This window comes from Carlito syrichta, unplaced genomic scaffold (assembly GCF_000164805.1).
Source record: "Carlito syrichta isolate Samal-C Ts95f unplaced genomic scaffold, Tarsius_syrichta-2.0.1 Scaffold315753, whole genome shotgun sequence".
NCBI classification, from domain to species: domain Eukaryota; kingdom Metazoa; phylum Chordata; class Mammalia; order Primates; family Tarsiidae; genus Carlito; species Carlito syrichta.
The window spans coordinates 1,471,053-1,483,810 of NW_007259849.1; the positions used below are offsets into that span (position 1 = coordinate 1,471,053).

Genomic DNA, 12,758 nt, shown 5'->3' on the forward strand with positions numbered 1-12,758 from the left:
CTCCAGCCTGGGTGACACAGTGAGACTCCTACTAAAAAAAATAAATAAATAATAATTCAGCTGGGCGTGGTAGCGCATGCCTGTAATTCCGGCTACTCAGAAGGCTGAGGCGGAAGGATCGCTGGAGCCCAGCAGGCGAGGCTGCGGTGGCCGGGAGTGGCCACTGCACTCCAGTCTGGGCGACAGAGTGAGACTCCAACTCAAAAAAAAAAAACCACATACACACACACACACACATTCCTAACTCAATAGAAAGATACCAGAGATAGGAATTATCACACAGGAGCAACCCACACATTTCAAAGCCTTTAGTCTTCAAGTCCTATGTCACAGCTACCTCAGTTCAATTCCCTCTTTCTCTGTTGAATTCTAAGAACTAGTGTGGTTCACTTAATCATCTCAATGGAGCTGATCCTTTCCTGCCATTCATTCGAATCCAGAACTCCTGATTTGTGGTTCACAATACTTCAGTCATCTACAAAATCATCTGAGATATTTTTAGCCAGAATTGGAGACATAAAACTTCTTCAAAGGTTGTAGTGAATCCTGGTATTCACCACTAAAAAGATCCTCAAGTTCAGAAATGTACAATCTGTGCCTCTTTTAAAAATAGAAACTTTAAGGTTCAAAGAAAAAAAAACTCTTTCTGAACTACATCATTACCAGACACATTAGCCACACAGGGAACTGACAAGATCTGCTGTTTCCATTACAGAGAACACAAGATTTTAAAACCACATCACTGATTGGAAGAAAATGGTGTGAGTTTTCTGCACAGCACTCCTTAGCCCAGACTGGGAGACAGACACATCCCTTCCTCTGAACTGCAGCCCACCACTTTTGCAAAGTCCATTGGACATGTCTCTTAAATGCTGGATTTCAGCTCTTGGTCATTCTGGCCTGGAGATCTCTTCTCTTTAAATTCTTTGTCACAGTCTGGAGAAACACTTTGACTTTCTACGGTGTTGATGGCATCTGAGTCCAATCTTCTTTTCTTCACTTGGTGCAAGTGGGATTTGGATTTTATATGCGCTAGTAAGACAAAACCAAACCAAACAAACAAAAACTTATTAGGATTTTCTAGAATTAATTCTTGAGGCAAATACAACTAACTATACAGTCCTTTTCTTTAACAATAAATAACAGGATTGACACATGTATTGGTATAGCTGCTTAGCATTTTTAAGGAAGAATAAATTACACAGCCAGCTAGCTAGCAAAATAGAGTGACCTACCACATGTCAAGTGCTCCCTGCTAAGGTACTTTTACATCACTCACCCTCACAACAGTCTTATAAGACAGTATTATTCTGCTCGTTTCATACAGGTGAAAACTGAAGTTCAGAGAGTTTTCACATTTTGTCTAAGGTCACACAGTGGGTAAACTCATCTGCTTAGACCTATAGCTCCAAAAAGAGACCCTAATTTACAGAATCAGTTCTCTGTGGCATGGGGTTTCCTATTGCAGATGTATTTATCCCCATGCCTAGGTCAGACAGGCCATTTGAATGACTACCCCATAAGGCTCCTGTTCCCCAAGCACACACTGCACACACTGCCCCAGGGAGACAGAAAGGAGCATTTGTCCCTGCCAATTTCTTCTGAGGGGCCACAGAAGCAAGAAAGCTGAAAGGCCTGCTACAATTGCTGACCTGTCGTCCCTAACAGTCACTACCTTCTGACTAACTCATGCAAGATTATTTTTACTACTCTATTCTTTTTCAAGGAAATTTCATCTGGGAACACCTAAAGAGATAGATGACTAGATTACATTTTCTTTTATATATATTAATAGCATCATTTTTAAGTGTTTAGAAGCAAGAATAAGTGAGGATGAGGTTAGAAGTCAAAGAGAAGTTTACTTGGGGAAAAAAGTCAGCTTTGTTCTCCAGTTAGAACCTAAGGCAAAAAAAAAAAAAAAATGAGCTTTTGGGCTGGCTCTCCATGGCAGCAGGAGATGGGAGCAAGGACTTGACAGATGGCACAACAGAAGGGCTTACACAAGCTAAGCTCACAAAGGCTCACACATGTTGCTTCTCTAAGGCTATCCCTGAAGGACATTCGACTAATCGAACCACTAAGTTTCCTTTAGAAAAAACAATCAGACACTCTCTCTTCCCCTTTCATCATTATAAGCCAATGACAATTGAGGCTTCTTCTGCTGGCTAGGCAATCACAGTCATCCCCAGTCTCTGACAATGGAGTTCATTTTGCCAGAGTTAACAGTTAATAGACCTAATCATTCTATTGGCTGGTATGGGGAGAAAAATCTACTTCTCTGACAAGTCCATGGAAAACAGTACTCAGAACAGAAGGGTCCCAGTCGCTGGGTAAACTGTAAGCCTGCCCCAGTGTGCCTAAAAGGAGTGCGCCTTATACCTGTTTCTAAATACCATGTAAATTCAAGGCTTGGGGGTAAAGCTTGGACTGGGTGACTACAGAAATCAGACACCCCAACAATGCTAGTGCAATTCGACTCTGTGGCAGAGACAGGTCCAGGCACTAAAGCAGGGATACACAGTCTTAGGGCGGAGCTGTCTCTGATCTTTATACATGTGTGAGTGAGTGGCTTGCTTTCACACAGCTTCCCTGAACATTTTTTCAGCATGGTTTTAACTACCACCATTTCAACATACTACCTCAGAATACTGAAGAGACATCACTTTTGAAGAATGTACTCTCAGGAGGAGTAACTGCTGCACTTCTCGCCCCTCCACTCACCCTCCAAGCCCATGTCCTCCACCCCCATCTATGTTTCTGATTCTTTGAGTCTCTAGGATGAGCTGCCTGGTTTCCCTTACAATCCTATCTCACCCCCACTGAGTTCTAAACATGAAAGGCCAAAAAACTCCTCTAAGGCAGAATCATGAAGTCAAAAGAGTTCTAGAAAGTTAACTGCAGACCTCACAAGTTAACCAACATCTATTCCAACTGAAGCTAGAGGGCATATGATTGTCCTTTGAATTTCAGAATGCAGAGACAACTCCCCAATTGGGGGAAAGTCTCCAAGGAATTTGAGCATAGGATTTAGAAGAATCTGGCTGTCCCTTTACAAATAAACAAATTCCAAGCCAGGCACAGTGGCTTAGCCTGTAATCCCAGCGCTTTGGGAGGCTGAGACAGAAGGATCCCTTGAGGCCAGGATTCAAGATCTGCCTGAGCAACACAGGGATACTTTCTTTGTTTGCTTCTTTTCTTTTCTTTTCTTTTTTTTAAGTCGGAGTCTCACTCTGTCGCCCAGGCTGGAGTGCAGTGGCACGCTCAAGGCCACTGCATCCTTGACCTGTTGGGCTTAGGAGATCCATGTGCCTCGGCCTTCCAAGTAGCTGGAACTATAGTTGCACCCCACCACACCTGGTTAGTTCTTTTTTTCCCCTTCTTTTTTGAGTCAGAGAGTCTCACTCTGATGCCCAGGCTGGAGTGCAGTGGCATGCTCACGGACACCATAGCCTCAACCTGCTGGGCTCAGGTGATCCTTCTGCCTCAGCCTTCCAAGTAGCTGGAACCACAGGTGTGTACCACCACACCTGGCTAAATTCTTTTTATTTATTGTAGAAATGGGGTCTCGCCAAGTTGCCCAGGCTGGTCTTGAACCCCTGGGCTCAGACAATCCCCTCGCCTCCACCTCCCAAAGTTCTGGGATTACAGAAGTGAGCACCACACCTGGCCCTGGAGACGTTTCTACAAAATATATATATATATTAAAAAATATATATATATATATATTTTAAATAGTCAGGCATGGTGGCACACGCATTGTAGTCCTAGCTACTTGAAAGGCTGAGGCAGGAGGACTGCTTGAGTCCAGGAGTTTGAGGCTGCAGTGAGCTATGATTACACCACTGTACTTCAGCCTAGGTGACAGAATAAGGCTCTGTCTCTAAAACTTAAGATAATTCTTTTAAAAAATCAAACATTCCAGCACTCCAACTACCAAAGACATAAAATTTGATGAAATCATCGTGACCCATACAGAATTTTCCATGCTTTTCTCCATATTTTACCTGCCCATTCTCGGTCCCCAATGATGATTCGATCACAGAGGTCACACATGTGATAACTTCTCTTGTTCTCAGTTTTATTGTATGGCATCTTTATTGGAGTGGCTGCAGGCTTGTGGCCCTAAAAAAACATAGGGATGTAGGAGTGGGATGTAGGAGTGGGGAATTCAATTAAAGTAATTTGGATACAATTCTCTGATATTAAGGGGAGTGAGATTCTCCCACGATTCCTTTTTCTAATACCAGAGAGCAGGTGAGCTGTGTATAGATTTTAGCAACCATCTTTCTAAATGTGAAAGTAGAAACACAGCCTCTAAAAGCAGCTAGCCTTTCTTTATTCTTCAGAAAAGCTTGATTTCATGATATGTATGATATAGCAACAAAGGTGCCAGCTAAGGAAAGTGCTATGAGAATCAGACAATAGACTGTATCATGATTATAATCACCTGGATGAAACTTTGCACAATTTCAAGAGCAGGTTCAAGAATGGATTCCTCCCACTCTGAGACATCAGACACTTCTAAGCCATATATGGGGGGGACACTGGGACCAGGTCCTAATAATAACAAAAAAAAAGTGTGAGAGGTCAGCCTCCAACACCCAACCTGTTCTGCTCCTAGGATTTGAAAGTCCTCAAGGGAAACATGGAGGGCCAAAGGAATAAATACTCTGACCATGCTGATATTCATTCTAACCAGAAACATGAACCATGATCCAAGAAAGATCTACAGGTGTGACTGGTCTACAGTCAATAAGTCCAGTTGTACAAGCTAGAGACAAAGGTGCAGGATATCTTCCAAAGCAGTCAAGAAAACAGAATAGAGTGACCACTATGTGGGCTACAACATAAGGACAGCATATCATAGGGAGAAATAAACTAGCAGCTTTAAGAAAACACCTTCCTAAGTTCCTTATCAAGTTATAGTGATGGTGATCTGTGGCAAAAGTGTCCACAGCTTTCTTTAGGAGCAGACACTAGTCTCAGATTTGCATACATCCTGTCAGCAGTCTGGCATTCATGAAACTCTTTGATAGCATGCTGATAATCATGAGGTGGGAAAAAAAATCATATCAACCAATGAGCCACTGAATCTGAGTACCAGAAAGAAAACTTGAAATTGATCTGGTTGAGCTCCTTTAAATAGCCAGATCTAGAGGGTATTTGAGAAAAACCCTTGAGAAACTCTTCCAAACAGAGATGAGGCTAGAGGTAGTAGAGTACAGCTACAGGAATTTCACCCATCTGAGTCAACCATGTTGAAGAGTTTAGTTTCTGCTGGTAGCTTCCTCAGCCTATAGACACACAGCTTCTATCTAACACACAGCTAGGTTAAGTCAGTTGCGTAAAGGCAAAGAGCATCGCCCTTTGGACAAAAACATCAAAGGTCTTGGGATGCCAACGGCTGGCAGGTGCTGGCCTTTTCATTGGGCCAACCACAAATAAGATTCTTCATAAACTGGACTGGGCTGCACCTGCCACCACACCGAAAGGTGAGACTGGGAGGGTGCAGGCAGCATCCACAGCACACCTGGCCTTGGCTAAGCTCTGCACCTGTTTCCAGACCACTCTACATTTTCCTTTCTCCTCTAAGCCCTTTGTTGGGCTTCTGTGCCCTGTCTAAGCACCTTTCAACAAGTTCTCGGCTCCCAGCTGCTATTTCTGGCTTGGGTCCAAGGCCAAGCTGGGGTGGGGAAGTCCCTCTGGCTTCTTGCCAGAACCATATCCCAGCAGACCAGCCCTGGCCAATCACACATGACTCCTGATTTTCAGGGCAGCTGTGCTTTTCACTCTAGCGCCAGGACTGTGACGGTATACGACACACTGTGCCATCAACTCCTCCTGCCTCAGAGATGGAACAGTTATTGTGGCTTTACCACAGGAGGAAGTTCCAAATTACTACAAAAAAGTCTTTTGTTACAGATATATTGTCAGACTTGGGAAGAAGAGAAGCTGCATGAGAAGTCTGTAGTACAGTAGTGAGTTTCAGCTTCAACAGACACAGGACTTCTATCTAACAGGACATGCAGAGAAAACAGGATAAGTAGAAGAAAGTGTAAATAGCCTTGTGGCACCAGAACACTACTGGAGAGTTCTGGCAGAGAGTGGAAGCTGGGAGAGATCATGTCAGTAACCTAGTAGTCAACAGTATAGATCAAGGGGTACATGATCAGAGGCACCAAGGAGCAGGGGGGAGGATTCAGCTAACCTTTTCTTTCTTTTTTTTTTTTTTTTTTTTGAGTTGGAGTCTCACTGTCGCCCAGACTGGAGTGCAGTGGCTACTCCCGGCCACTGCAGCCTCGACCTGCTGGGGCTCCGGCGATCTTTCCGCCTCAGCCTTCCAAGTAGCTGGAATTACAGGCGTGCGCTACCACACCAGGCTAATTTTTGATTTATTGTAGAGATGAGGTCTCACCAAGTTGCCCAGGCGGGTCTCAAACCCGTGGGCTTAGGCAATCCACTCACCTCAGCCTCCCAACGTGCAGGATTACAGGCTGAGCCACCGAGCCCGGCAGCTAATCTTTTCTATAACTGAGAGCAGAAGTCTACTAGCAAAAGGTAAACATGAGATGATTCAGAAGCATATTTTAAAAGTGGCTAGAGTCGAGCACGGTGGCTCATGCCTGTAATCCCAGCACTTTGGGAGGCGAAGGTAAGAGGATTGCCTGAACACAGGGGTTCAAGACCAGCCTGAGCAACATGGTGAGACCTCGTCTCCACAATAAATCAAAAAATTAGCCAGGTATGGTGGCGCAAGCTTATAGTTACAGCTACTTGGAAGGCTGGGGTGGAAGGATCACCTGAGCCCAGCAGATTGAGGCTGCGGTGGCCATGAGCGTGCTACTATACTCCAGCCTAGGAAACAGAGTAAGACTCCGAATAAAAAAAAAGTGGCTACAAGATAAAATGGAGTTTCACTTATGCTTAATCTCCTTTTAGCTCATAACAACACAATTACTTATCCAAGGTCCAATACTAATGCTGTCTAGAGTTATAGCTAAGCCAGACATGGTGGCTCATGCCTATAATCCCAAAACTTTGGGAGGTAGAGGTGAGAGGATTGCCTGAGCCCATGAGTCTGAGACCAGCCTGGGCAACATGGTGAGATGTCATCTCCATAATAAGTCAAAAAAATTAAGCCGGGCTCGGTGGCTCAGCCTGTAATCCCGCGTCTTTGGGAGGCTGAGGTGAGTGCATTGCCTGAGCCCGCGGGTTCGAGACCCGCCTGGGCAGCGAGACCTCATCTCTACAATAAATCAAAAAAAAATCAGCCGGGCGTGGTAGCACATGCCTGTAATTCGGGCTACTTGGAAGGCTGAGGTGGAAGGATCGCCGGAGCCCAGCAGGTCGAGGCTGCGGTGGCCAGGAGCGGCCATTGCACTCCAGTCTGGGTGACAGAGTGAGACTCCAACTCAAAAAAAAAGTAAAAAAAAAAAAAAAAAAAATTAGCCAGACTACCGTGGTAGTGCACATCTGTAGTTCCAGCTACTTGGAAGACTGAGGCAGAAGGACTGTCTGAGCCCAGCAGTCTGAGGCTACAGTGGCCATGAGCATGTCACTGCACTCTAGTCTGCGTGATAGAGTAGGACTTCATCTCCAAAAAAAAAAAATTATAGCTAAAGGAAATAAGAAGAGTAGTATAAGGCAAAAAGTGTGGATTCTGGTGTCTGGCCTGCATTCAATACTAGCTGGGGGATTTGGGGCAAGTTATTTAATTTCTCTAGGTCTTCATTTTCTTATCTGTAAAAAGATATCTACCTCGAAACTAAACGAAGACCTCGAAAACCCAGTAATATATGTATATTACCAAATTTAGTGCCAAAGACACAATACAGGATCAAATGGATGAGAATTTCCTTCCTTCTCCCTTAAAAGTTCTGTTCAGCTAAAGTTTCCATTGAAGCAACCTGAAACACCATGTATGTGACCGTGATGGAGATGCTGGGAGAAATGGTGAAGGCTCTGCTTTTTTATACTTCTCATCTGGCCCCAAACTATTATAATAAGGAAGTCTTCCTTACAGAAATCTGACTGCTCTTCAGGTACAAAACTGAATCTAAAAATCAGCCCTGAACAACAATTCTGCTAAGACTTTGCTGTTTTGTTCTTAGCTGTTTGCAGACAGTGCCCATCTGTTCAAGGCAGAAGGCAGACTCCTCAATGGAAACCATTTTTTTAATGAGACATCACAAGAACATACCCCTGGATAATCACTTAGGCAACAGACCCTACTCCAGGTCAGGTTCAAAATCTTAGAACAGGTCCAGAAACTGAAGTTCATTTTCCGGGTGAGCTGAGAACACCTATATTCTATCAAAAACAGACCCAGAGGATAAGGAAAAACATGAAACTTACTGCTTAAAAAACGGTTCTTAACCCATCGGTTTTGCTTCCTGGCATATCTCTTAGTTACTTGTTTCAGAGCCTCAACACCTGAAAGATACAGTAGGTATAAGAACCTCTAGGTGAGCACTTGTTACCCTGCAGAAAGGCAGGCCCTCCCAGCCCAGCAGAAGAGAAAATCAGTTACACAATGTTAAACTTGGTGGACAAAAATCTCAATTCTGAGCTGAAGGCCATGTGGGACACTTCTAGACTCAGCTCTTTCTCAGACCATACCAGCAGTGTACTCTATCACCCAAGAATTTCTAAGACCAGGTTAGATGAAGGAATTCACACCTTTCTTTAGAAGCTGGTTACTAGTCTCTGGTGTGCATTTTCCCTCTGTGATCAGGTACTCGTGAAATTCCTTGAAGCCAATTGACTGGAAGATACCATGTTGATAGTCCTGGCTGGGAACAGGAGAGCATAAGCACATGAGCCATTGCTTCTGAAAGCTACCAGGGGCCTTGGAGATGATCTAGTTGAGCCATTTCATTTCATAGATGAGGAAATTGAGATTTTGAGCAGTTACTAACTCTAAAATTCTTCCCTCCCCTACTCACCAGCTCCCAGGTTACTTCCTTGCAAAGTAACTCCTGGGAATGTCTGAAAGATTAGAAAATTGCAACTGTATCAAGTATACCAATTCTCCTTCCAACAAGCCTTGCCAATGCCAAGGATAAAGGCTAATAAGTAGATCCAAAACCAGTATTGTCTACAGATTTTCAACTATAGGCAAGAGATGGAGAGTAGGTCAGAGCCACAGCCCAATCCTCACCTATTTTCTGAAACATTCTTCTGATTATAACGTCTATGAAAATCTCTTAGTTCCTCCAGGAGCCCAGCAGCAAGCATGTCATCCACCCTCTTATCCAGGCGCTCATCTAGGACTTGAATCAAATTAGCCCATCAACCAACAAGCATGTTGTAGGTGCCTACTATACACTTACCTGGCTGCCACAAAAAAGAGAATTTGTCCAAATGGAGAAAAGGATTCAAATTCCAAAGTTTACATAATAATTCATATTATATTTACTCACAGCTAAGACTCTGTGGCTCCAAATAAAAGAGCCACACTAAAGCACATGTCTTCTCATTATATAAAAAGAAAACATAATTGCAGCTAATATGAAAAATAAATATTTCTTTTTTCTTTTTTTTTTTACTCTGTTGCCCAGATTGGAGTGCAGTGGTCGCTCCCGGCCACTGCAGCCTCAACCTGCTGGGCTCTGGCGATCTTTCCGCCTTAGCCTTCCAAGTAGCTGGAACTATAGGCGTGCGCTACTACGCCCGGCTAATTTTTGATTTATTGTAGAGATTTATTGTCAAGTTGCCCAGGCAGGTCTCGAACCCGCGAGCTCAGGCAATCCACTCACCTTAGCCTCCCAAAGCGCTGGGATTACAGGTTGAGCCACCGAGCCCAGTTATTATTTCATTCTTATATGGAATGTATATCCAATGTGTTTTAGAGGTGACTGAGAACCCCCAGTTTACCTTTGTTAATTTTTTTGTCATTTAATTTGTTAAAATTGTGTTACTTTACATTTAAGAGCCCCAGATAACACCTTAGATAGGAACAAGAAAATTTAATCCAAAGTCATCCTACACACAGTCTAAATTACTGAGCCAGGCAAAGGAGCAAAGAGTGAGAGGTCATTAATTGTTCAGAAGTAGTAACCAAACACAACTTTATTATGAATCAGATAGCATTTCTTTATGCTAAATTGTAATACATGGTTTTATTTACAAAAATTCTCATTATTGAAAAATGATCTTTCTTACTTTAAAGCAGATTAATTTAAGAACAAATTTTCACCATTTCAATTGTACTTTTACATTTCTTTTTTATTTTTTTGAGTTGGAGTCTCACTCTGTCGCCCAGACTGGAGTGCAGTGGCCACTCCCGGCCACCGCAGCCTCAACCTGCTGGGCTCCAGCGATCCTTCTGCCTCAGCCTTCCAAGTAGCTGGAACTACAGGTGTGCGCTACCACACCCGGCTCATTTTTGATTTATTATAGAGATGAGGTCTCGCCAAGTTGCCCAGGCAGGTCTCCAACCCACGGACTCAGGCAATCCACTCACCTCAGCCTCCCAAAGGCGTGGGATTACAGGCTGAGCCACCAAGCCCGGCACACTCTTCTACATTTCTACCACTGCTACTTCTTGGCCTACAATAGTAAACTTTTTTATTATCTTCCTAAAAACCTTGCATTTACTGAGACCCCTCCATGTGTCAGGCACATTCTGAACACTTTGTATGCACTAATTCATCCAATCCTCAATGAAGCTATGAGATATGTACTATTATTATCTCTATTTTATAGAATTGGGACACAGAGAGAAAGGTAAACTATCTTACAACTCTCAAAACTAGAAGATGATGAAGCAAGAATTTGAAATCAGAGTATGCCCCAGAACCAGTGTGGTTTTTTTTTTTTTTTGTTTGTTTGCTTGGTTTTTTGAGTCGGAGTCTCACTGCCATCCAGGCTGGAGTGCAGTGGCACGCTCACAGCCACTGCAGCCTCTACCAGCTAGGCTCAGGCAATCTTTCTGTTTCAGCCTTCCAAGTAGCTGGAACTGTAAGTGTGCCACCACACCCACCTAATTTTTTTTAATCTATTGTACAAATGAGGTCTCAAGATGTTGCCCAGGCTGGTCTCGAATTCCTGGACTCAGGCAATCCTCTCATCTCTGCCTTCCAAAGTGCTGGGATTACAGGTATGAGTCACCGCACCCAGCTTACCTGTGCTTTTAAATGCTACAATATACTGTCTGTTCACATAACAATCTATTCTTTCCAGACTTAATTCATATGTTACCTTTGCAAATTGGTCCCTGACTCCCCACAGAGAATATTCACCATCCCTTCTCTGTGGCCCCACAGCACTCTGAAAATATCTCTAGCCCAGCATTTATCACACTGTAGTGTCTATCTACTGTCTGTTACCCCACTAGACTGGGAGCTCCTTAAAAGCCGGGACTGTGCTCTAAAACCCAAGTACTATGCAAAATACTCAACACTTCACTGAATGCTTACTAAATGTTTGCTGAATGAACAGGTTACCACTATCACAGGGCATTATATTTTAGCAACAAAAACATCATCAGGCTAGCTAGTTAATCACCATAGCCACTTCTCAGGCCTACTGCTCCTAAAATAATCAGTGATCCAGCCTTCAGCCAACCCAGGAATCAGACCTCCTTCCACGGGAGCCTTCCTTCTCTTTCTCCTTTGGACTGTCTCTGGATGGTGGTCTCTTTCTCATTCCACCTATGCCATCCTATCCTATCACTGGTATCTTATCCTAGTGCCAAGGTTACCCTTCCTCCCTTTCCAGATAGATACCCAGAAGAATGGCACTGAAGCCTAAGTCAACAAATAATGATAATAAAATTAATATCTAACACTTGTGCTTATTATGAGTCACCCATGGTTTTAAATATTTTATATATAATTACTTATTACTCTTAAGTTCTTTCTCGGATGGACTCTAGGGCATCGAAGGGCTTTTACCTGCCTGGTCAGCATGAAGCCAGAGGATGCAAGGGTTAGAGAACCTCAGAGGACCTCCAAGGGGACCACCACCTTCCTCTGCATGTTGACGATGAAGAAATTCACTATGAGAGATTCCTGTTTCTTCAAACACTTGCAAGCTCCTAAATAATTTAAAAGAGGAGGAGACACACCCATAAGAAGCATTAGAAAATATTCTCAAGTGAAACAAGGGACTCAGAAAAGGATCCTAAAGAAAACAGGCAAGGTAAGAAATAGGTTAGCATGTAGCTCATGCCTGTAATCCCAGCCACAGCAGGAGGATTGCTTAAAGCAAAGAGTTCAAGACCAGTCTGAATAACATAGTGAGAGCCTATCTCTATGAAAAATTTTTTAAATTAGCAGTGGAGGCCGGGCACCATGGCTCATGCCTATAATTCCAGCACTTTGGGAGGCCGAGGTAAGAGGACTGCTTGAGCCTGCAGGTTCAAGACCAGCCTGGGCAACTTGGTGAGACCTCATGTCTACAATTAAAAAAAAAAAAAAAAAAAAAAACTTAGCTGGGCATGGTGACGCATGCCTGTAGTTCCAGCTACTTGGAAGGCTGAGACAGAAGGATCGCCTGAGCCCAGCAGGTCAAGGCTGCGGTGGCCAAGAGCGTGCTACTGTCCTCCAGCCTGGGTGACTGAATGAGACTCCAATTCAAAAGATAAATCAATAAATAAAATTAGCAGTGAGCTGGGCTCAGTGGCTCAGCCTGTAATCCCGCGTCTTTGGGAGGCTGAGGTGAGCAGATTGCCTGAGTCCGTGGGTTCAAGACCCACCTGGGCAACTTGGCAAGACCTCATCTCTACAATAAATCAAAAATTAGCTGGGCGTGGG

At 43.7% G+C, this 12,758-nt stretch overlaps 1 protein-coding gene across 6 annotated transcripts in view; it reads right to left on the reverse strand.

Annotated features, from left to right (window-relative positions):
- Nucleotides 1-688: 688 nt before the first annotated feature.
- Nucleotides 689-12,758, reverse strand: part of TRIT1 (tRNA isopentenyltransferase 1) — a 55,172-nt gene continuing 43,102 nt past the window's right edge. Inside the window, exons 5-11 of one of the 6 annotated variants that reach the window (XM_008073203.1) lie at nucleotides 11,898-12,040; nucleotides 9,161-9,272; nucleotides 8,680-8,792; nucleotides 8,356-8,433; nucleotides 4,448-4,557; nucleotides 4,005-4,122; nucleotides 689-1,032 (exon numbers count right to left, since the gene is read on the reverse strand). In XM_008073203.1, the coding sequence (XP_008071394.1) occupies nucleotides 866-1,032; nucleotides 4,005-4,122; nucleotides 4,448-4,557; nucleotides 8,356-8,433; nucleotides 8,680-8,792; nucleotides 9,161-9,272; nucleotides 11,898-12,040 (841 nt within the window). In that variant the 3' untranslated portion in view covers nucleotides 689-865. The remainder of the gene's footprint in view (nucleotides 1,033-4,004; nucleotides 4,123-4,447; nucleotides 4,558-8,355; nucleotides 8,434-8,679; nucleotides 8,793-9,160; nucleotides 9,273-11,897; nucleotides 12,041-12,758) is intronic. The other 5 variants (XM_021706544.1, XM_021706543.1, XR_002481276.1 and 2 more) reach the window with 5 other exon arrangements.